Below are 25583 nucleotides of genomic sequence, written 5' to 3'. Positions count from 1 at the left end.
TCCACTATGATGCCTAGATCTCTTTCTTGGGTTGTAGCACCTAATATGGAACCCAACATTGTGTAATTATAGCAAGGGTTATTTTTCCCTATATGCATCACCTTGCACTTATCCACATTAAATTTCATCTGCCATTTGGATGCCCAATTTTCCAGTCTCACAAGGTCTTCCTGCAATTTATCACAATCTGCTTGTGATTTAACTACTCTGAACAATTTTGTGTCATCTGCAAATTTGATTATCTCACTCGTCGTATTTCTTTCCAGATCATTTATAAATATATTGAACAGTAAGGGTACCAATACAGATCCCTGAGGCACTCCACTGTCCACTCCCTTCCACTGAGAAAATTGTCCATTTAATCCTACTCTCTGTTTCCTGTCTTTTAGCCAGTTTGCAATCCACGAAAGGACATCGCCACCTATCCCATGACTTTTTACTTTTCCTAGAAGCCTCTCATGAGGAACTTTGTCAAACGCCTTCTGAAAATCCAAGTACACTACATCTACCGGTTCACCTTTATCCACATGTTTATTAACTCCTTCAAAAAAGTGAAGCAGATTTGTGAGGCAAGACTTGCCCTGGGTAAAGCCATGCTGACTTTGTTCCATTAAACCATGTCTTTCTATATGTTCTGTGATTTTGATGTTTAGAACACTTTCCACTATTTTTCCTGGCACTGAAGTCAGGCTAACCGGTCTGTAGTTTCCCGGATCGCCCCTGGAGCCCTTTTTAAATATTGGGGTTACATTTGCTATCCTCCAGTCTTCAGGTACAATGGATGATTTTAATGATAGGTTACAAATTTTTACTAATAGGTCTGAAATTTCATTTTTTAGTTCCTTCAGAACTCTGGGGTGTATACCATCCGGTCCAGGTGATTTACTACTCTTCAGTTTGTCAATCAGGCCTACCACATCTTCTAGGTTCACCGTGATTTGATTCAGTCCATCTGAATCATTACCCATGAAAACCTTCTCCAGTACGGGTACCTCCCCAACATCCTCTTCAGTAAACACCGAAGCAAAGAAATCATTTAATCTTTCCGCGATGGCCTTATCTTCTCTAAGTGCCCCTTTAACCCCTCGATCATCTAACGGTCCAACTGACTCCCTCACAGGCTTTCTGCTTCGGATATATTTAAAAAAGTTTTTACTGTGAGTTTTTGCCTCTACAGCCAACTTCTTTTCAAATTCTCTCTTAGCCTGTCTTATCAATGTCTTACATTTAACTTGCCAATGTTTATGCTTTGTCCTATTTTCTTCTGTTGGATCCTTCTTCCAATTTTTGAATGAAGATCTTTTGGCTAAAATAGCTTCTTTCACCTCCCCTTTTAACCATGCCGGTAATCGTTTTGCCTTCTTTCCACCTTTCTTAATGTGTGGAATACATCTGGACTGTGCTTCTAGAATGGTATTTTTTTTAACAATGACCACGCCTCTTGGACATTTTTTACTTTTGTAGCTGCTCCTTTCAGTTTTTTTCTAACAATTTTTCTCATTTTATCAAAGTTTCCCTTTTGAAAGTTTAGCATGAGAGCCTTGGATTTGCACACTGTAGACTTTGATCGCACTATGGTCACTGTTGCCGAGTGGCCCCACCACTGCTACCTCTCCCACTAAATCCTGTGCTCCACTAACAATTAGGTCTAAAATAACTCCCCCTCTTGTTGGATTTTGGACCAACTGCTTCATGTAACAGTCGTTTATTTCATCTAGAAACTTTACCTCCCTCGCATGTCCTGATCTTACACTTACCCAGTCAGTACTGGGGTAATTGAAGTTAGCTTCCCTGATCTCTGGTAGCATTTCCTCATCCGTCTGTTCATTTTGGCCAGGTGGACGATGGTCTCCCCCCACCGCTACGCCCTTCTCACTCAGACATGGATTTTCCACCCATAAGGACTCTGCTGTGCATTTCGGCTCCTGTTGGACTCTATGCCATCCCTACCATAAAGTGCCACTCTATCATTGAGACATGGTTTATACCCTGGTATAGCAGCAGCAGCATCTCTGAGATGCTGGGAGACAAGATTTCTTTTGAACATCAATACTGAGCAGACAAGAGGAAGCAGAAGGAAACTAAACCCAAATTTATGATCTCCCTTCAACCCCTTCTACTATCTTTTATGAAGGAGCCCTGGATAGGAAGGAGGAATGAGAGATGCCCATCTATGCTGGCTCTCCCAGTAAAGCACTGGATTGGACAGTGAAACGAGAGGCTATGCAGTGCACACTGAAGAGAGCTCTATGTCGCTTCCTTACTGAACACACCCACATCATCCCATTTAGACTACTGCAACTCACTCGTCATGGGCCTCCCGCTGAACCATCTTTCTCCACTGCAATCTCTTCAAAATTCAGCTACATGATCGCTACGACCATGTCGCCCTTCATTGGACCCTTGTCCTCTTCCCTCATCCAGTTCAAGCTTCTCTTACTAGGTCTACGAATGCCTTCACTCTGCAGCTCCTCATTACCTATCCTCCGTGTGAACTCCACTTACTGGGCAAGTCGCTGTTATCTGTGCCCTTCTCCTCCGCTGCCATAATTAAGGACTAAACTTTGATTCTGTGCATGGGGTGCTGCTCTGGCCACATTCAAATCCAATCGCAAAGCTCACATTTTTTAAGCTGCTTTCAAACCCTACCCACTTCTCTACAATAACTCCACTTCCGGTTGACTCTCGTTTGTTTTGTATATTTGGCCCGACTAGAGTGTAAGCTCTAAGGACGGTGTCTTCTGTGAATGTGCAAGTCTGGTAGAGCTTTATAAATGCTATGCAATAGCACAGATGTTTCTAGGAGGTACTGAAGTAAGAGCAATGTGTTTCGGTGATTAGTCACAAGAAAATATAAATGCACAGAGAGCATGATCTAGCACAAAATATTTATTAATAAAGCAAACCGGCAGAAATATTAAGACAGTTCTCAGACAGTTCTCAGCTGGTCTTTGTTTGTTTTAAGTAACCATTTTTTGATTTAAATTATTTTAAACAATCATTTACAACATGAACATCCGGTTACAAAAAAAATAAAATAAAAGAAACCACTGCTCGAATCCTTTGATGCACGCCAACAGCACCGTGCAAGCCGGGTTACCCAAATGCAACAACGGTCGCCTCTCAGAGACGGCTGCCTGCCAGCTTTATTTCGAGGGGACCTTGCCATACATCTTTGGCCTTCCCTGGGTGGGACGATGGTGGTGGAGGCAGACAGAGGGGAAGGCAGAAGGCAGCACAACGATCACTTTTCTAATTTCTCATGAGACTTTCGTTGCACTCGACATGGAGAGCACTTTAAACCACTTAGTGCAGGAATCCATGGCGCTCACGTCAGGAAAAACAGCAAGGTTTTGCCTTCTGTAGTGACGCCATCTGCAGCGTATTTAGAGCTCAAAGCAACCCAGGCCACAAAGAATGAAGGTGGCACTGCTGGCCCGGGGGGGGCTTACACCCCAATATAAACACGAGTGCCACAGGAAGGCAGATACCTAGAATCGCTAGGCCACAGGAGCTGGAATTTAAGCCTCATCGTCACCCTCCAGCGTCTCAGACCTGCCACCACTGGTGTACACCGAAGGCAGACCTAGTGATGCTGATGGTTCCCACCCTAGCAAGCAGCTTGGATAATAAAACCTCTCGCCAGGTGCAGTTATTGCATCTCAGTACAATCGTGAAGAGAACCTGAGCAGAAGTAGCTGGGAAACCTCGGGCTCTGTACAGACATGAGACTGCATGAGGGGGAGCCTTGGGAAGCAGCTGGCATGACATTGGCCAGCAGGGGAGCAGGCTGGCATCGCAGGAAGACCTTAGAGCAGGTCACTGTATCAGAGGAGTAGGTCACGTTGCACACCAGCAGAAACGGTTTTGCATGGGTTTAGGGTGGGGATGGCAGCAATAACACCCTTGATTAACAGCTCTGCTGTGAGATAACAGCAGTTGACTCCCATCCCCAGTCAGCCAGGCTACAAAGGAAAGAGGCATTGGGCAACCCAAGGCATGCAGTCCCAGAAAATGCTAAAAGCCTTTCCTATAACGAGCCAAGGAATGAGATGCCACACACTACCCAAGGCAACCACTGCGGAAAAAGCTTAACCTCAGGCCCTAGCTGTCAGGCCAAGAGCTGTGCCCTGACCCTCACACACTTTCTGGTGCCTAAGGATTGCACAGCGCACAAGCACATTAACCGCACAAGACTGCATTTGACTCGTCTGGAATGTGCAATCATAGTCCCACTCGTAATGTAATTATACAAAGCCTTTCCTTAGCACTTTTATAGTATAAACACTTTTCTGTAATATACAAGAATAAATGCAACACAAAACCCATTATAAATTCACCTTGCACCTCATTTGTGATAGAGAGGCAATGAACTTAAAACCAAATCTTCAAGGTAATATCCAAGGGGCACTGGTCCTTCTGACTTTTAAATGTCCCAATGATTCACGGGTGCCCGGGGCACTTACTCAACCCAACTAGGATGAGACATATCAGACGGTGAAAGATTTCCTCATGTTTTATAGAAACCCCTTTCAGGAGGGAACTTACTGGTTCCGACTCAAATAGAGCGTGATAGCGCTTGCCGATCTCCGCTCAGAACAAGCATAGCAGTCGGGAAAAAAACCCTAGCAACTCCTTCTTTCTATCTCCCATTCTTCACAAAACTCCCAACACTGCAGTGTTTCGGCACCGTCGTGCCTGCATCAGGCGCTCTCACAAAACCATACATCCAACCAACATCAACTTGGCGAGTAACGTCCCCCAAGAGGGTTTCTATAAAACACGAGGAAATCTTTCACCGTCTGATATGTCTCACCCTAGTTGGGTTGAGTAAGTGCCCCGGGCACCTGTGAATCATTGGGACATTTAAAAGCCAGAAGGACCAGTGCCCCTTGGATATTACCTTGAAGATTTGGTTTTAAGTTCATTGCCTCTCTATCACAAATAAGGTATAAAAGAGAGGTTTGGAGTGTCATCATTGGATTATCTCTAGGACAGCGGCCTATTTGGAATTTGAACAATAATTTTTCTGACATTTTTAGCTGACGTCATCTCCACCCGGGACTTAAAGATGAGGTAAGTGCTCTGAATGAAACTCCTCCTTTGGATTCATTTTTGTATTTCTTCTAGTTTGGGGGGGTTTGATGTGGTGGGCATTGGCGAGTATGTCGTATGTGAATTGATAATGGGTTTTGTGTTTACATTATTAATGAGCATTTATACTTGTATTATAAAAGTGCTAATTAAAGGATTCGTATAGTTACATTACTGGTGGGATACTGTTTGGGATTTGTTATTAGTATTTCCTGTATAAAACAGGCGGGGTAGTCAGGGGGTCTTTTTGATAGCAATTATAGTCCCAGACTATTCCATGGAGAAGTAGCATTGAAAGGTAGTACAAGCTTATCTGGAAAACTAAAATATCCTATCCATTTGCATCTCTAGGGTTATTACTGGGTTGCACGCTACAATGTGCTGGAGGAGGAACGCCTCTTCTTTTACACTGATAATATATTCAGTTGCATTCCCTCTGGAACAGGTGGGGAGGGAAGATGTCTCTTATTGTATAAGAAAGAATACGAGTGCAGTCTGCAGGGCAGGGAGGACGCCTGCCATTGTATATGTTTAAAACATGATGCAGAATAAGGACGGACACTGCCAACCACTCGGAACGGGCAACACCGCGGAGGAGATGCAAGAGCGGGAAAAGCTTACAGCTGTGGGGCAGGACGCCCATGCGTCCCCACAATCCGTCAGTCTTAACATCTTCTAGTGAATTCAGCGCTTCTGAAAGGTGCAAAGCCCTTAATTTATCTATAAAACAAGTCCAGCACTGACGGTGACAGAGGGGCAGAGATACAGACACAGGACCTGACTGCCCCTGCCTGGGCAACAGCAGTGCAAGCTTCCCCTCAAACACAGATACGCTGCCCCACCCCCGACCAGGTCCAGCAGGGGCAGCGGCAGCGCAGGCTTCCCCACACCAGAGCAGGTCCAGCAGGGGCAGCGCAAGCTTCCCCACCCCAGAACAGGTCCAGCAGGGGCAGCGGCAGCGCAAGCTTCTCCACCCCAGAACAGGTCCAGCACAGGCAGCGCAGGTTTCCCCACCCCAGAACAGGTCCAGCACAGGCAGCAGCAGCGCAAGCTTCCCCACCCCAGAACAGGTCCAGCACGGGCAGCGCAAGCTTCCCCATGCCCGAACAGGTCCAGCACGGGCAGCGCAAGCTTCCCCACCCCAGAACAGGTCCAGCACAGGCAGCGCAAGCTTCCCCACCTCAGAACAGGTCCAGCACAGGCAGCGCAAGCTTCCCCACCCCAGAAAAGGTCCAGCAGGGGCAGCGGCAGCACAAGCTTCCCCACCCCAGAACAGGTCCAGCACAGGCAGCACAAGCTTCCCCACCCCAGAACAGGTCCAGCACAGGCAGCGGCAGCGCAAGCTTCCCCCACCCCAGAACAGGTCCAGCACAGGCAGCGCAAGCTTCCCCACCTCAGAACAGGTCCAGCACAGGCAGCGCAAGCTTCCCCACCCCAGAACAGGTCCCGCACAGGCAGCGCAAGCTTCCCCACCCCAGAACAGGTCCAGCACAGGCAGCGCAAGCTTCCCCACCCCAGAACAGGTCCAGCAGGGGCAGCGGCAGCACAAGCTTCCCCACCCCAGAACAGGTCCAGCACAGGCAGCGCAAGCTTCCCCACCTCAGAACAGGTCCAGCACAGGCAGCGCAAGCTTCCCCACCCCAGAACAGGTCCAGCACAGGCAGCGCAAGCTTCCCCACCCCAGAACAGGTCCCGCACAGGCAGCGGAAGCTTCCTCACCCCAGAACAGGTCCCGCACAGGCAGCGCAAGCTTCCCCCACCCCAGAACAGGTCCAGCACGGGCAGCGCAAGCTTCCCCACACCCGAACAGGTCCAGCAGGGGCAGCGCAAGCTTCCCCACGCCCGAACAGGACCAGCACAGGCAGCGCAAGCTTCCCCCACCCCAGAACAGGTCCAGCACAGGCAGCGCAAGCTTCCCCACCCCAGAACAGGTCCAGCACGGGCAGCGCAAGCTTCCCCCACCCCAGAACAGGTCCAGCACAGGCAGCAGTGCACATTTCACACTCTACCCTCACAGTTCCACCACAGGTGAGAGCAATCCAAGCTTCAGCCACGCCCCCTGAGGCAGCACAGGACAGGCATCGCGCAGGCAGTAGCAGCACAAGTTTCTCCATCATTCTGCCTTCCCAATGTGACCCTGCTCTGGAAGAGTCACTTCTCAGGAGAGGGTTAATCCCGCTCACACAGTCATTGACCTTCTGTTCTCAAGGATGCCAGCTGGTGCCAATTGTACTGGTGCCTTTCAAGGCATGGACTAAATGCAGGTCAAAAGCCACCAACCAGCTTTCAGAGGGTAACTAATGAGCCAGATATGGACCAGTGACCTGGGGTGACAGGCTGCGATGTCCTGAGCCATCCAGCCCCTCCCGTACCTCTCTCCAGAACCTCTGGAATATTATACAACAGACGCTAGCACTGAAAGACTAAAATGAGACCCAATAAACATGTCTGCATCGGCAGAGGGGGAAGGGCCAGGCACAGGCCGCGTCCTCCGTGCCCTGCATTTCTTCAGCAGATCTTCTGCATCCAACTCAACGCTTCCTGGAAGGATACAAAGGGGGTCCAAGAGTGGCGGCACTGGACCCGGCCTGAAAGCAATGAGCCCGAGATCCTGAGCACACGGCTATGAGCTGAAACCGGAGCTCAATATTTAAAGTCATTCTAACTCAACTCCATGTCCTCCCCGTTAGCCATTTCAATGTTTGGCTTTGAATATTGACCGCCTGGCGTTTAGTTTCACTGCTGCCCATTATCTCCGCTGCACTCAGTTTACTGCTCCTCACCTCACACACTGTGCGCGCAAGACTTCGCCTTGTCCCCCTTCCCTAAAGTGGACAGTAAAACATATTCCCACCCTTCGAGGTCGGCCCCATTTCCACCTTCAGTTCCAGTCTCCCGACTTCCATTCAACGTGCAGAAGTATTGAGGATCCCGGCTGCATCTATTGCCCCTCGCTTTCCCCTCTCAGCAGTGCGGTAAGTGAGGAAATTCCCTCCTGCTACCCCCCCCCCCCCCCCCCGAAACAAAGCCACAGCACTCACTGAAGGGTATTTAAAAGCCCCATCAGCTGCCCTCACCGCCATTAGAAGGCCTAATGTCAATCTTTGTCATTAACTCTCTCCAGCCAGGCTCGGAGTGGCCATGGTCAGGGTCATTGCCTTGAGGATCCATCTGAGAAAGGGACTATGAGACTCGGGGGCAGCAAAGGGACATGGGTAACATTCATTATCCAGACTGTGCCCCCTCAGGGAGGCCTCCATCCCAGGAGCAGGCCTGCTGGAACCTCCCCAACCCATCCCAGCACCGAGCCCCTCATGTGCAGCTTCTGCACTCCCCCCCCCTCCATCAATGTTCATTGGCAGCCAGGAAGAAAGATATTGAAAAGCAGTCTTCCAGGGCCAGCTGGGCCTCCACTCCCGAGGGTCGGTCCCCGATCTAATCCCCATGCCCTGCAAAGGTCCCAGCCTCTGCCATCACTCAGAGCCGAGGGCGCGCTCCATTCTCCTCAGGTAAGCTTGGGACCCTCTCATTTCCTCAGCGACTGCCGCCTGCATCCTCCGTTCTGCTCTGCTCGGCCCTGGTGGGCGACGCTCTCAGAGAGAGTTACAGAGAGGAGCTGCAGCCCTGGGCCCTCACTGACTATTCTCCCTCGTTGGGGCTGTAAAATATTCTAAGTGCAAAAGTAAGAAACCCGTAGCCCCCTCTTCCCTCCCCTCACGCAGGATGCACCTCAGGGTGGCCCTCGGAAATGCCACTCTTCAGAAAGACCGAGCACGCTCACAGCAACACAGGAGGACTTCTAGTCCCATCGGCATGCGCTCTGAAGGGGGCAGGACCACGGGGAGAGCAGGGTTGAGGCCTGGACACTTGGCGTGTTTCTGCAGAGACGCAGGTGCCCAGGGGCGAGCTCCCTGTGGTACTGCCCGCCACGGAGCTGGGTGCAGTGACCTTTCAAGCAGGAGCATTAGTCCTGCCTTCCTGAAGAGCGGGTCTGACTCCCAAGGCCCATGCCGGCTTGGCAGTCCCTGACCCTCACAGGGGCAGCAGCGTTTTACCCTCTCTCTCCCTGGGTAGCTTCCATCTTTTCTGTTCAGAAACAGTTCCTCTTCACTATCTAACTGCTTTTCAGCTCTGTTAGTTTGGGATGTGATAGGTTCATAGAGCAATTATGCAAATGTCTCTGACTCATCATGAACTGCAAGGGTCACATGATCGTTTTTGGGGTTTTTTTTGCATAGTTTTCTTTCTTTTTAAATAAGACACATGCATTTTCACCAGCTGTGCAGAAATTTAATAGACGCAATAATGCATAGATGGATGAGACATGACAGAAAAGGATCCTGGCTACAGCATCGGGTTCAGAGCACGTGGTGGTTCAAAGTCAACTAGAGTTGCTGCTCCCAGAGTTCACGACTGGTTGGGTCCCAGAAGTCACCAACACATCGGGCAAGAATGCCAACGGAAGCAGGCATCGTCTCAACATGGACATCAGGTCAGCTTTCCTGCTCACGCCTGGCAAGGCCCAGTGAAAAGACCTGCCCACACCCTTCCCCCGTTTTCTTGGTCATTAGGGCAAAGTGGTGCTTTCCATACGGCTGGTCCACAAGTGCTCATCTCATTTGCAACCGTAACGCCAGAAATCAGAAAGCTACAGCAGAAAGTGGTGACAACTGTAAACAAGAGGGCCAGAATTACTAGAAAAGGTGGTCCCCCAGCCCTCGGTCTTCAGAAAACTCTTTGGTCTGATGACGTCCATAAAGAAGGCGTTTGATAACGGGCCTCTATGGAAATGGTCCCGAGTAAGAGGGGCTATTGTAAACCAATGCTTTCCAGCTGAATGGGAGGGTTGGAGTGGAGCTCAAATGATCCCCAGGCAGTGATCACGAGTGGAAGGCATCTTGGCCCCTTAACATTGTAGCTTCATCTCAGTAAAAACGACATGGACAAAAAGCCAGTGGTAAAGAGTTATTGAACGAGACGGCGTCTTCTGAGAAGGAGGAGGTGGGGTAGACACACAGAAGATTCCCTGTGCAAAGCTGTGAGGCATGGGACAGCGATTTTTTTCTGCTAAATCCACAATCGCTTAGGAAACCTCCCACAGCAAAACTTCTTCACATCAAAGCGAACCTGCTCTATGCTTCCCTGAGAGTCGTAAGAGTCTTCAACAAGGCAAAGGCAGCTCAGTGCCTGCTTTTTCTTTGGCAATGGACTGGTTTAACCGTTCTTTCACTAATGATTATCCAACGCAACTCTCCTGTCCCCAAGCCCCAGGCCACATCTGCTGCCCCCTTTTCAAAGTCAATTTCAGCAGGCCCAAGCAGCATTTCTAGCAGATTAAGCCATTGGGGGTCTAGGGTGGTGACTCAACGACCCCAGATGTGGTTTTGAGGGTGGACATTGAGAAATAAATAGCCCCAATACTTTGGTAGTGCAATGGGGTGAGGGGTAGGGGGCTAATCTTGAATTTATGCCAAGGAGAAGAAAACAGCTTCAACTTAAGAAGGCAGTTACCAAGCTGTGTATGCTATAGATTACAGTATAAACCTTAGGATTTCTTTTTAAGATTAGCATGATGTAGGCTGTATAGCAAACAGGAACATAACATTTTAAGAATATGTAACTTTTCCTGGTAGGAGGCAGCTGGACTGGGAAGGCCTTCATTGACACAGGGCTTAAGCAGATCTGTCTTGTGCCCTGGAAGATGCCTTGGCATAGAGGATTGTACATTCTAGCATCAATGGGGCAATGGGACTGGTCGACAGACAGAGGACTTAAGTGAGGGGTCTTCACAACAGCACACAGGTGGTTTTACGCTTCACGGGAGGGGGATTCAGCACGGCCCGTACAGACTCCACAAAAACTTCTTTAATGCCCTCCTGGTTTAGGGCGGAGCACTCCATGTACTTGACGGCATGGATTTGCTTGGAGAGGCTGTTACCCTGCTGTGTGGTGATGGGCACTTGATTCTGCTCCTTCAGCTTTTTCAGGGCCTCGGGATTGGTTCTTAGATCTTTTTTAGTGCCCACCAAAAGGATCGGAACATTAGGACAGTGGTGGCAGACCTCCGGGTACCACTTGTGTTTCACATTCTCATAGGATGGGGGACTGGCAATGGAGAAACAGATGATGAAGACGTTGGTCTGCGGGTAGGAAAGTGTCCTTAGCCGGTCATACTCCTCCTGGCCCGCTGTGTCCCAGAGATTTAGGCTAACAGTCCTGCCGTCCACTGTGTTCTGGGCACTGTAGTTGTCAAAGACAGTAGGGATGTACTCTTTCGGGAAGGCGTTGGTTGTATAACAAATCAGAAGGCAGGTTTTACCCACTGCGCCATCTCCCACTACCACACACTTTATACTCTGCATCACGTCGGGTGTTCTTTCTGCTCCACGTCAGCAAGCTAGGAGGGCCTGGGGAGAGAGAGAAAGAGATAAAAAAGAATAAGTATCATAGAGCACAGTCAAGCTGCTACTACTCTGAAGAACTACTTTTCTAATCTTTAACAGAGAGCGTTCCATGTGCTGAGTGCTTACAGTACTCCACAGTGGTTAGGATCACGTCCAGTTTCATTCCCATATGCCAGGCCTCCAGCTGTTCTCTACATGCTCCCTTTCAGTCACACGACAGTGCTCTTATGCCAAACGTGGCCAACTCCAGTCCTTAAGGACCACAAACAGGCCCAGTTTTCAGGACAACCGAGTTCTCGTATGCAAGTATTATCTCAAGAGTAGTTATGCTGGGTATCCTGAGAACCAGATCCATGTGTGGCCCTCAAGGACTTGTGTTATCTACCCTGCCTCTCAAGGACTTGTGTTATCTACCCTGCCTCAAAACTACATTTCTTTTCATACGTTAATTTTGATACTACCGTTCTCTCATTCTGTACAGCAGACATTACAAATTCCAATAGGGTGAGTTCTCAACACTGCATATTTCTTTCTTTCTGCTTATGTACCCCAAAATATATCTGGAAAAACATAACCCTGTCCCAGTGCTTCGAAAGACTTGGCTGCACATTGATGACATCATGACTGGCTTTACTTTAAGAAGCCAATGATGTCATCAGTTCAGCGACTGTTTCAGTATATCATTGCACCTCAAACCCTTCAGGACAGCTCCTATTCACCACGAGGTTTTGGATCCTTCATTCTAGAGTCTCAGCAGATTACAAGACCTTTCAAAAGGACCAACGCAAAGATGATGAAGTACATGAGCTGCTAAGACCTCACAAGCCCCCTTCGGTGGGTTCTGTCATTCATAGGGTCAAGAAATAAGAATACATCCAGTTGGAAGGGTGAAAAGGTAGGAGTCTACATCTGAAGAAGGGATCCAATTGGTCTTGAAGGCCCATGTACATCATCATGGATGATTTTATGCTTTGTCAATAAAAGGTGTCACAACCTGAAAAGAATCAACATGGAAATTCTCAGCTCAGCATGCAGCAGCAGTAAATAAAAGTAAAAAGAATGTTAGTAATTATTTGGAAAGAAATTGAGAATACAATGGAGAATATCCTAATGCCTGTGTACAGCTCTAAGGTACAACTGCAGATTGAATACTGTGTTCAGTTCCAGTTGCCCCATCTTAAAAAAAGATAACAGAACTAGAGAAGGGCAAATGTCTGCCGGAATGGTTCAAGGTGAGGTTATTGAGCCAAAAGAACTTATTTAATAAATTGGAAAATGGATCCATCTGAGCAAAACAGGAAAAAGCATAAGCATTGGCAAATTAGATGTAAAAACTTGATAAGGCAGACCAAGACAGAATTTGAAAAGAAGCTGGCTGTAGAAGCAAAAACTCATAATAAAAACTTTAAAAATATATGCAAAGAAGTCTGTGAGGGAGTCAGTTGGACCATTTGATGATCGAGGGGTTAAAGGGGCACTTAGAGAAGATAAGGCCATTGCGGAAAGACTGAATGAATTCTTTGCTTCGGTATTTACTGACACGATTTAATGGAACACAGTCAACATGGATTTACCCAAGGCAAGTCTTGCCTAACAAATCTGCTTCATTTGTTTGAAGGGGTTAATAAACGTGGATAAAGGTGAACCGGTAGATGTAGTGTATTTGGATTTTCAGAAGGTGTTTGACAAAGTCCCTCATGAGAGGCTTCTACGAAAACTAAAAAGTCATGGGATAGGAGGCGATGTCCTTTTGTGGAATACAAACTGGTTTTCATACTGTTGACGTCCAGAACCTATGCTCATGTTTTTACTCATCAATAAGAAATTTCTCCCTCCTCCCTCCCTCCACGAACAACCTTCCTTCCCCCTCCCCCCCCATTAGCAAACCTCCCTCCCCATGCGCTAGTTTTGCTCTAATAGTGCATACTCCTACTGTTCCTAGTTATGTTATATTATCCAAGTTGTTCACTCCCTTGTTCATTGTAAGACATATGTTGTCGTTGTTTTCTACTTGTTATAATGTAAACCAGAGTGATAAGTAATTCTGTTACCTGAACTTCGGTATAAAAAAAGTTATAAAGAAATAAATAAAGAAATAAATAAATAAATAAAAGACAGGAAACAGAGAGTAGGATTAAATGGTCAATTTTCTCAGTGGAAAAGGGTAAACAGTGGAGTGCCTCAGGGATCTGTACTTGGACCGGTGCTTTTCAATATATATATATAATTGATCTGGAAAGGAATACAAGTGAGGTTATCAAATTTGCAGATGACACAAAATTATTCAGAGTAGTTAAATCACAAGCGGATTGTGATAAATTGCAGGAAGACCTTGTGAGACTGGAAAATTGGGCATCCAAATGGCAGATGAAATTTAATGTGGAAAAGTGCAAGGTGATGCATATAGGGAAAAATAACCCTTGCTGTAGTTACAGGATGTTAGGTTCCATATTAGGAGCTACCACCCAGGAAAAATATCTAGGCATCATAGTGGATAATACTTTAAAATCATCGGCTCAGTGTGCTGCGGCAGTCAAAAAAGCAAACAGAATGGTAGGAATTATTAGGAAGGGAATGATGAATAAAACAGAAAATGTCATAATGCCTCTGTATCGCTCCATGGTGAGACCCCACCTTGAATACGGTGTACAATTCTGGTCGCCGCATCTCAAAAAAGTATAGTTGCGATGGAGAAGGTACAGAGAAGGGCAACCAAAATGATAAAGGGGATGGAACAGCTCCCCTATGAGGAAAGGCTGAAGAGGTTAGGTCTGTTCAGCTTGGAGAAGAGATGGCTGAGGGGGGATGTGATAGAGGTGTTTAAAATCATGAGAGGTCTAGAACGGGTAGATGTGACTCGGTTATTTACACTTTTGAATAATAGAAGGACTAGGGGGCTATTCCATGAAGTTAGCAAGTAGCACATTTAAGACTAAGTGGAGAAAATTATTTTTCACTCAACGCACAATAAAGCTCTGGAATTTGTTGCCAGAGGATGTGGTTAGTGCAGTTAGTGTAGCTGGGTTCAAAAAAGGTTTGGATAAGTTCTTGGAGGAGAAGTCCATTAACAACTATTAATCAAGTTTACTTAGGGAATAGCCACTGCTATTAATTGCATCAGTAGCATGGGATCTTCTTAGTGTTTGGGTACTTGCCAGGTTCTTGTGGCCTGGTTTGGCCTCTGTTGGAAACAGGATGCTGGGCTTGATGGATCCTGAGCCTGACCCAGCATGGCAATTTCTTATGTTCTTATGATATTGGGGAGATGCCTGACCTAGAAACAATTTTCAATACTGATGAAAATCAGATACAAACACTATGAAGCTGGAAGATGTAATAAGGCAGATAGACAAAATGAAGAATAGCAAATCGCCTGGACCAGATGGTATACTCCCCAGAATTCTGAAAACTAAAAAATGAAACTGCGGATCTGTTACTGATAATTTGTCACCTGTCGCTGGGATCATCTGATGTGCCTGAGGACGGCATGACAGACCATCCCAACAATCTTTAAAAAGGGTTTCAGGGCAATCTGGCAAACTGTCTGGAGGCTGATCATTAAACAGGGAATGGGTCTCATATACTGCATTCAATTCCATTCAAGTTTTGGTTTTCTCTCTCTGGCTCTTGTTGGAAGCACCGGTATCACCAAGAGCAGATGAGCTGTCTGTGCTCCTATCAGCAATCCACAATCATCATCTATAATACCAAAATTAATATACATATATAGAATATACAATGGAAACCAAATAAAAACTTTCAATCTAAAACCATCTGCTTCACATCAGGCACAAGGCAGAGAGAAGTCTTTCCTATCATGTTCGGTCTGTGCAGTGGTGATGGATTTTCCGCCTGCTCACAGACCTGGAATCTTTTTTAACTTCCTTCCTTTGCCCCACTGGGAAAAAGTGGAATGCAGAGCCACTGCTGATGCCGTACTCGGGAAGGATTTTGTGTTTCAGTGCTACAGGTGCCCAGGCTCTTATCCATGGATCTCTGATCATCATTCAGCCCAACTATGCCAGAATAACAGGGGCGATGCTCTCTGAAATAACCAGGGTCACCTACAGAGAGAGAGAGAGAGAGAGGGTGCCCCTCCGTCCCGTTCAAGCTTTGTGCTTAGGAAACAAAACATCCCCGCCAGCCATTCGTGCAAACTTTGTCACTATCTCCACCCATAAAAACATATAGGAAGAGGAAAACATTCAGCTTAACCTTTTTGTTTTAAACACATACAAAAAAAGATTTTTTTTAACCAATACATGCAAAATATTCCACAATACACACCACATTAGATTTAAAAGCTACCCAACTACATTCACACCGAACCTCAAAACACACACAACTATTCTATCACATTCATAATCCAAACAAAAAATATAAGGAGTTAGCAGGCTGTTTCCATGTAAGATTCACAAAATTAGTCTTGAGTTGTCAACCAGGTCACCTATCCCCTCTCTCCCAGTGGAGGAAACGGCCCTTCTTCTCGCTTCCTCCAAGCTCACTACTTGTTCCTCTGACCCCATTCCCACCCAGTTCCTCAGCTCCATCTCCACTGCAGTCCATCCCTTCCATCTGTCCCATCCTCCATCTATCACTCTCCCCTGCTACTGTTCCTGCTGCCTTCAAACAAGCCGTGATCATACCGCGAATCAAAATCCCTCACTGAACCCTACCTGTCCCACCAACTATCACTATCACTCTCCACTGCTACTGCTCCTGCTGCCTTCAAACAAGCCGTGATCATACCGCGAATCAAAATCCCTCACTGAACCCTACCTGTCCCACCAACTATCACTATCACTCTCCACTGCTACTGCTCCTGCTGCCTTCAAACAAGCCGTGATCATACCGCGAATCAAAATCCCTCACTGAACCCTACCTGTCCCAACTATCACTATCACTCTCCACTGCTACTGCTCCTGCTGCCTTCAAACAAGCCGTGATCATACCACGAATCAAAACCCCTCACTGAACCCTACCTGTCCCACCAACTATCACTATCACTGCTACTGTTCCTGCTGCCTTCAAACAAGCCGTGATCATACCGCGAATCAAAATCCCTCACTGAACCCTACCTGTCCCACCAACTATCACTATCACTGCTACTGTTCCTGCTGCCTTCAAACAAGCCGTGATCATACCGCGAATCAAAATCCCTCACTGAACCCTACCTGTCCCACCAACTATCACTCTCCACTGCTACTGTTCCTGCTGCCTTCAAACAAGCCGTGATCATACCACGAATCAAAATCCCTCACTGAACCCTACCTGTCCCGCCAACTATCACTATCACTCTCCACTGCTACTGTTCCTGCTGCCTTCAAACAAGCCGTGATCATACCGCGAATCAAAACCCCTCACTGAACCCTACCTGTCCCACCAACTATCACTATCACTCTCCACTGCTACTGTTCCTGCTGCCTTCAAACAAGCCGTGATCATACTGCGAATCAAAACCCCTCACTGAACCCTACCTGTCCCACCAACTATCACTATCACTCTCCCCTGCTACTGCTCCTGCTGCCCTCAAACAAGCCGTGATCATACCACGAATCAAAATCCCTCACTGAACCCTACCTGTCCCGCTAACTATCACTCTCCCCTGCTACTATTCCTGCTGCCTTCAAACAAGCCGTGATCATACCACGAATCAAAACCCCTCACTGAACCCTACCTGTCCCACCAACTATCACTATCACTCTCCCCTGCTACTATTCCTGCTGCCTTCAAACAAGCCGTGATCATACCACGAATCAAAATCCCTCACTGAACCCTACCTGTCCCACCAACTATCACTATCACTCTCCACTGCTACTGTTCCTGCTGCCTTCAAACAAGCCGTGATCATACCACGAATCAAAACCCCTCACTGAACCCTACCTGTCCCACCAACTATCACTATCACTCTGCACTGCTACTATTCCTGCTGCCTTCAAACAAGCCGTGATCATACCACGAATCAAAACCCCTCACTGAACCCTACCTGTCCCGCTAACTATCACTATCACTCTCCCCTGCTACTATTCCTGCTGCCTTCAAACAAGCCGTGATCATACCGCGAATCAAAACCCCTCACTGAACCCTACCTGTCCCACCAACTATCACTATCACTCTCCCCTGCTACTGCTCCTGCTGCCCTCAAACAAGTCGTGATCATCCCATGAATCAAAACCCCTCACTGAACCCTACCTGTCCCACCAACTATCACTATCACTCTCCCCTGCTACTGTTCCTGCTGCCTTCAAACAAGCCGTGATCATACCACGAATCAAAATCCCTCACTGAACCCTACCTGTCCCACCAACTATCACTATCACTCTCCACTGCTACTGTTCCTGCTGCCCTCAAACAAGCCGTGATCATACCACGAATCAAAATCCCTCACTGAACCCTCCTGGTCCCCTCAGCCCATAACTTAGGCGTCATCTTTGACTCCATTTTCTCCTTCTCCTCACATCCAAAACTCTGCTAAAACATGCAGTTTCTTTCTCTGTAACATTGCCAAAATCCATCCTTTCCTTTCCAGACTACCAAAACCCTTATCCACTTTCCATCTCCTCCCGCTTAGAAATTGCAACCTGCTCCTCGCAGGATTCCCAGCACGCCATCTCTCTCCACTACAATCAGGGGCGGATTGTGGGAAAATAGTGGCCCGGGGGATTTTTCTCCATACTGGCCCATGGGTACCCAATTACACATACAATTTGGTGAGTCACCAAATACAGAATAAAGGGACCATAAAATATGCACAGACAAACTGAACTGGAAATCACAACAAGTTAGACTGTATGTAATCAGCAATGGAAAAACAGAAAATACCATCATTCCTCATAAAACATCAAACAATAAAATCAAGAACTATAAAACATCACAATAGGAAAATCATACTAAAAATATATAATTCAAAACTGCTGATGAATAGAACCTCCAGTAATTTAACTCAGGGAAATTTTCAAAAATTTGTATATAACACCAATAAAATATTTCAAAAAGAGCAGACATCAAATAATATTCAATAATTAAAACTAATAAGGATTTTAAAAAGCCCCTGCTGTCCCCTTCTGTGGGAGCTCTTGATTTCCAGTAACCCTGATATTGTCGAGGATTAGGAGGTTATCCTCTCTCACACATACTCACATGTCCATTCTCTCTCACACATAGTCACATACATACACATTCATGCTCTTATACCCACCATAACCTCTCGCTCTGACACTGACACACTCTCAGGCTCTAAGACACTCTCTCCCCCTCCACACACAAACTCTTACTCCCTTGGATTTTCTCATACACACTCATGCTCTCACACATACACACAAACACACACACCCAGGCAAGCTCCCAGTCATTTTCACACACACACGCTGACCCCCAGGAAGGCACCTATGCATTCACACACACACATTCCCAGGCAGAGTCCCATTCTCACACACACACACACACACACACACACTGACCCCCAGGCAGGCTCCCATTCATTCTCACACAAACAGACCCCCAGGCAGGCACCAATTCATTCTCACACACACACACACACACATACACCACACACAGGCCGGCACCTATTCTCACACATACAAACCCCAGGAAGACACCCATACATTCTCATACACAGACACACCCTCAGGCAGGCACACACTAAAGGCAAACCCCCTCTCTTTCTTTTGCCAGCAACCTCGGAGCCTCTCTCATTCCTCTGCTGCCACTGTCACTGATGCCCCATGGCTATTGGGGAGGCGCTGATTGCTGCTATTGGCACTGAAGCCCATTCTGCTGCCTCCTCTGTGCAGGCCCCGTGGGTTTCCACTTCCTCCATGTTGATCTCGTACATTGTGAGATCCGCATAGAGAAAGTGCTACTCTTGCACATTCCCAAAGATTACATGTGCCAATCACTAAAAAGTAATTTTATTTATTTATTTTTTACCTTTGCTGTCTGATCTTCGTTTTCTAATTGGTTGGTCCCAGGCTTTTTTTTCCCCCTTCCCTTTCTTATTTTTTTGCCAGTTCCTTTCATATTGTCTTTTTTTCTATTTCTTTTCTCTCCATCTGTCTTCTTCCCTCAAACATAGAGTCAGGTTCTCATTCTTACATGCTTTCTCTCTCTCTCTCTCACACACACACACACACACACACAGGCTCTCACATGCTGTCTCTCATACAATCATTCATACACACAGTCTCTCACTGTCACATGCTGTCTCTCATACAATCATTCATACACACAGTCTCTCACTGGCACATGCTGTCTGACTCTCACACACCCAGGCTTTCTCTCACTGGCACATGCTGTCTTGCTCAAGCACAGGCTCTCACTGTCACTTGCTGTCTCTCACACACACACACAGAGGCTCTCACATGCTGTCTCTGCAAACATTCAGGTCCTCACTCTCACACACACTCTCTCAGCTCATCTCAAACACACACACACACACACACCCTCTACAGACCCTCAGCCTCTCTCTCACCTCTGGGCCTCCTCTTCGCGGGTCACCGCAGGATGGGCTCTGCGGCAGCCCTGCTACCGGGCTTCTTCCTCTTCTCGGGCCGCTGTGACTTGGGATTCAGCCCATAAGCGCTGCTCCTCTTCTGCACGCGCTGATGCTCCTCCTCCTTCCTGCCCACGCGGCTCCGGCAACGCGATCTTTTTCTTCAGGCCATGGTGACGTGAGCCTCACCACGGCATTGCCGATCTGCCTGTCGGAGCGCCGCATGAGCCTCCCTGCATCCGGGGGCATTGGCTCTGCTCGCGGCGCCGCAGGCCTAGTGCTTCCACCGGCCCTGTCCACAGGTTTCTCTTCAGGCCGCAGCGCCCTCTTCTTGTCTTTGGCCGGGAAGTTTAAAAAAAAAAAAAATCACGTGATGGGAGCGACCGGGGGATGCCTGATCCCCGATAGGTCAATTCACCCCGGACTGCAATCTATCCAAAATTCAGCTTCGTGACTTATCACCAAAGTCACTACGCTCACATAACCCCTCTTCTCAAGTCACTACAATGGCTCCCTATCTTCTCCTGCAAACGGTTCAAGCTCCTCTTACTCACCTACAAGAGCATTCACTCTGCAGCTCCTCACTACCTCTCCTGTCTTCTGTCTCTCTACATCCCTCTGCTCATCAGGCAAGTCACTCCTACCTATGCCCTTCTCCTCTACCACTAATTCCTGACTCTGGCTTTCCACCTGTCTGCACCGTGTGCTGGAACAGACTTCCTGAGCTGGGGGCGTCCTGCTCCCTCTCTCACCTTATTTAAATCCCATCTAAAAACCCACCTTTTTGAGGCTTCTAAATCTTAACCCCTAACTGACCTACTTATAGCCTCAATTTTTAAGCAGTTTTATTAAATGAAATTCCCAGTGTCCCTATATCTTTGTCTTGATCAGATTGTGAGCTCTACTGAGCAGGGACCGTCTCTTATATGTTTCTGTATAGCATGGAGTAGGCCATGCAGTGCTGGTGAAGTGGTAAGAAGTAGTGGTACAATCGCTATGGGGTTTGGTGCAACTGCATCGGCCTAAAGGTTGTCATGGAGGACGGTCAGTGAGGGAGTCACTGGTAGGGCCACGATTTGAACTGGAAGCCCTACTCCCATTCACGCCTCTGCCTTCACATGGGGCTCTTATCTGACAGCATAAGATCCCCACTGCAAGGAAAAAGAAAGCACTCCCGTTCCCCCACAATCCTCAATCCTGTGACCATTTCTGTCTCCATCAGCAAAGTTCGCAGGCCGTGCCATGCATTCACCACCCTTTACTCTCAGGTCTACCCCCGCCAGCCTCTGAGCTTCCTTTCGGTTCAGCACGCGAGAAAGGCCTGGAGTTCAGCTCCGGGGAATCTCCGGGGACTCAGAAGCACATTCTGAAGTCCATGTGAGCAGACAGAGCCTTAGGAGAAGGGGCAGACTACGCCCAGGTTGGTTTTACTCCTCTCCATCTCGGGACTGGCAGCCCAGACTTTCTTACAAAGATTAGAACTGAAAAGCCACATAAGCATTGGGAATATAGACCAGGCCTGGCTCACCATGGGGACCTTCATTTTCGGTTTTTATTGTTCTTCATTTTTCCCGGGAATTTATCAGGGTTTATGACGACAACCGGAGAAAAATTCAGTGAAAAAAAAAGGACTCTCGGAGTTTCTTTTGGTAGAGAGAAGCCAGGATAACCAAACATGAAAGATTCTGCCACCCGCTCAGCAGCCTCCCCATCTCTACCCCCACCCCCCCCTCTCTCCCATTATCCTTAGCAGTGGTGGCTCCAGGCTTTTCCTCACTAACCGACGCTCCCAGGGCCAGGGCAGCTGTCCTAACCTGCTTCTAATGCACTTGTGGCACCAGACTGTGACTGCACGGGGGGTGGGGAGCAGGACCGGAGACACGGCCCACAATGGCTTCCAGCTGTGGCCTCGAAATGCTGCATCTGCAGCACTGGAGCAGCTTTTTAATCAGCCTAAAAACTTGGGTGAATATTGTTTTAAAGCAATTGTCATCTTTGGAAAAATCTGGGAATTTACGGGTGAAAATCGTTTTAAACTGAAAACGAAGGGCCCTACCCTACCACATAGTGCCATATAACAGGGCACTGTTTTCTCACCTTATTATAAGGGAATTCATTCAGGGATGAAATTGGCATATAAAATGGCTTTCTGTGCAAAGGACCAAGAGTCATTATACCTAAATCACTGCCATCAGAGATGCTAACCTGCATCCATTCCAGCCACATCGACAGGGAAGCGTGTTACGGGCAGGCAGGCGCGCACACGTGACACCCTATACTGGCCTAACACGCAGGATGAAGTCAAAGACTGTGTCAGCAATTCTTCTACCTGCAACAAAATATGTGCACGAGCAGTAACGGGAAACTAGGATGTCCATGCGGCCCTGGCAGACTGTCAGCATGGACTTATGCAACTAAGCTTGCAAAGAGTCCCTGTAGATATCTGATCATTACTCAGACTTCGGGGAAATTGGACTGCTCCAAGATACGTCTGCGGAAGCCACAATCAAGCGTTGCGAGATAGAGTTTGCACGCCACCATCAACCAGATCAAGTGATTTTGGATAACGGGCCTCAATGCTACTGACTGGGGGTTTGAGCATTTCACCACAGTACCCACCGCCTAATAGCACAGCTGAATCAGCTGTGAAGAGAGCAGGAAACCTATGGTAAAAACCCATGAAAACCCATGCTCTATTGGAGAAACACTAACTGAAGGCATGGATAGCAGTCCAGAACAGCGCCTGATGTCAAGGAGACTGACGTCATCATCGCTAATAGCTGGTAAACTGCTTGAGTCTTGTGTGATGTAAGGTGTAGCGGGAAAGGCAGCAACACAGCAGAGAGAGAAATACTGGCAGAGCCAATCCACGTAGAGCCATCGCTGGGAGACTGAACAAACCATCGGAGGCTGGGTGCCTGCATGCAAAAGGTCACCCCCTGATCATATCTAGTGGACACTGAAGGAACTCTCTATTGCTATAACCGTGTGGATCTGCAGGTGACTGAGCAGCCAGCTTCACCAGGCTGCCGAGGACAGCGCACACACACACGGCTCGACCGAAGGCCCAAGTGCATACCTAAGCATAGAGAGTCTGCGAGGAAGAATACTGAGCAAACAGGCACAACTGCTAGAGATTTGGGGTGAAACATGACAGCTGGGAAAGAACAACCCACTGACAGCAGACAGGATCAGATGTTGCTTGCATAGAAAAGTCCCCTCGACACTCAAACTCTCGGACATTTCACAATAGAACATTTTGCAAATACTGAATGAAGAAGAGAGAGATGTTAGTAGTTGAGAGGATGGGCCATATAGGCTTTTGCTGCCATCACATTTGTATGCTACAGATGTTTATTTAAAGGTTGATTCCCCCTTGTGGTTAATGGTTATATTTCACCTTTTTCTACTTCCTGTGTGTTGCTTGCTGGGTAATAAAACATGGCACCTGCTCATTAGCAGCTTTCAGTAGCATTTATTCCTACATGCGAAACAGCAGAGACCCTCGGGGAGCCTTAGAAATCCATTAATGATGGGGGTTTAGCAAGATGAGGAAGGTCTCCAACACTGGTCTGAAAATCCTCAAGCACATCCTGACACCAAGAATGTTCATTGGAAGAGATGGGAGATGTCTGCTGAAGTAAACTCATGCCGAAAGCTATGACTTCCAGAAAGATCCCTGTGCTTACAAGAAACACTCCCTTCACAGCTCAAACAGCTGTTGGCAGAATAGCACCCATTAAGGAAATGCTTAATGGGTGCCATTCAAAGGGGCATGGGATAAACACTGTGGATGCCTAAAGGCCAGAGGACGGAAACAAGAAAAGTGTGCAGGGGGTAACTCGCTGGTGTGGCGGTTACTGCCCTTAACCAATAAGCCTTGATGCTTTTAATACAACTGCAACATTGCTCCCCACTTCGATGGCAGGGGGAAAAGGGGACCTGGATTCAAAGACAACAGAGGGCCCCAACTTCTACGGGAATACGTCTGCGGCTGATACACAGACACAAGGGAAAAAGCACAGGACTGCTTCTACGGCCAAGTCCATAAGCAACGCGCGTCAAGCAGCACTGTGGGAATTTTCAGGAAAGCTCCTCACCCTGTAAAAAAGGTTACTAGGTGCAAGTTTTATGGGTTATAACAACGCTTGGAGCAGCCGTTACCACCCTTAAGAGAAACATGGGGGTAACCTGCATAGAGTGGCAGCTACTACATTAATAAGCTTGCTGGGCAGCCTGGATGGACCACGTGGTCCTTTTCTGCCATCATTACTAGGTTTCTAAGACCTGTGAACACTTCCACTACAAAAACAGGGAGGACTTCTTGATTTGACTGTACCCCTGAGGACAGGTTACGCTATTATAACATCATACTGTGAGGAAGGAAGCACAGCTTCAGCCTTGAGGGTCACAAAGCAACTTTCCTTACCAAGCTGAGCAAATTAACCTGCCTTATATACACCAAACCCATGCAAATCTCTCTAATGCATGCTCATTACAGATATTCCAAAAGCCAATCCTGCCTGAGGCCAATGCACTACACGTTCATACATCTCTGAATGAAGAGCGAGGGAAAAGAGCTCTCATGGAGTCAACGAGTGCCTCAAAAGGAGGGGGCAAAACTCAATATTAGAGCAGTTGTGAAGCAGCCCAGGCAATAGGAATGGCCAACTATCAGACAGAAACAGAAAATATGAAGCGATCCTGTGGGCCATCCTGGTTCAGTGCCAAAGACTTCAGTTAATCTCTGGTGTTCCCATCACTTCTTTCCAACTAGCAATCCCTTCTGTGCTTCTTGAATCCTGTATCTGTTCTGGCTTCCACCATCTCCAGCAAAGACATCATATATTTCTCAAGGCACTAAAAACAACCTCCCTCCCCAACAATACAGCAACTTCCCAAAAGAACCTGGATACCATGAATTGCCAACCACCATAACCATACAGGAGCAACGTCTGGAGGTATGACAGGCCTACCCTGCCTAGACTTCAAGGGGTAAAGTCTACACGAAAGAATACTTTGTAATTGTTTCACAGGACTGTTGCTCCAATGATGTTTCTGTAGTTTCTACTCTACTTCTGCTATATCCCACATGATCTTTTATTGTTGATTCGACTTTATATGTTGCTTTGTCAATTCAGTGTGTCAAGACTTCAACTGTTCAGCTTGGAGAAGAGATGGCTGAGGGGGGATATGATAGAGGTCTTTAAGATCATGAGAGGTCTTGAACAAGTAGATGTGACTCAGTTATTTACACTTTTGAATAATAGAAAGACTAGGGGGCAATCCATGAAGTTATCAAGTAGCACATTTAAGACTAATCGGAGTATATTCTTTTTCACTCAATGCACAATAAAGCTCTGGAATTTGTTACCAGGGGATGTGGTTAGTATAGATGGGTTAAAAAAAAAAAAAAGGTTTGGATAAGTTCTTGGAGAAGTCCATTACCTGCTATTAATCAAGTTTACTTAGGGAATAGCCACTGCTATTAATTGCATCAGTAGCATGGGATCTTCTTAGTGTTTGGGTAATTTCCAGGTTCTTGTGGCCTGGTTTTGGTCTCTGTTGGAAACAGGATGCTGGGCTTGATGGAC

General features: G+C 47.3%; 1 protein-coding gene across 2 annotated transcripts in view; it reads right to left on the bottom strand.

Annotated features, from left to right (window-relative positions):
* Positions 1–9362: 9362 nt before the first annotated feature.
* The window catches only part of RHOG (ras homolog family member G), a 54537-nt gene continuing 38316 nt past the window's right edge, over positions 9363–25583 (bottom strand). For both annotated transcript variants that reach the window (XM_029601958.1, XM_029601959.1), the window contains exon 2: positions 9363–11501. In XM_029601958.1, the coding sequence (XP_029457818.1) occupies positions 10881–11456 (576 nt within the window). In that variant the 5' untranslated portion in view covers positions 11457–11501 and the 3' untranslated portion in view covers positions 9363–10880. The remainder of the gene's footprint in view (positions 11502–25583) is intronic.

The sequence above is a fragment of the Rhinatrema bivittatum genome, chromosome 5 (assembly GCF_901001135.1).
Source record: "Rhinatrema bivittatum chromosome 5, aRhiBiv1.1, whole genome shotgun sequence".
In the NCBI taxonomy this organism is placed as follows: Eukaryota; Metazoa; Chordata; class Amphibia; order Gymnophiona; family Rhinatrematidae; genus Rhinatrema; species Rhinatrema bivittatum.
Note: the sequence above shows the minus strand (reverse complement) of the source record. Positions and strands in the feature narration are given on the sequence as shown.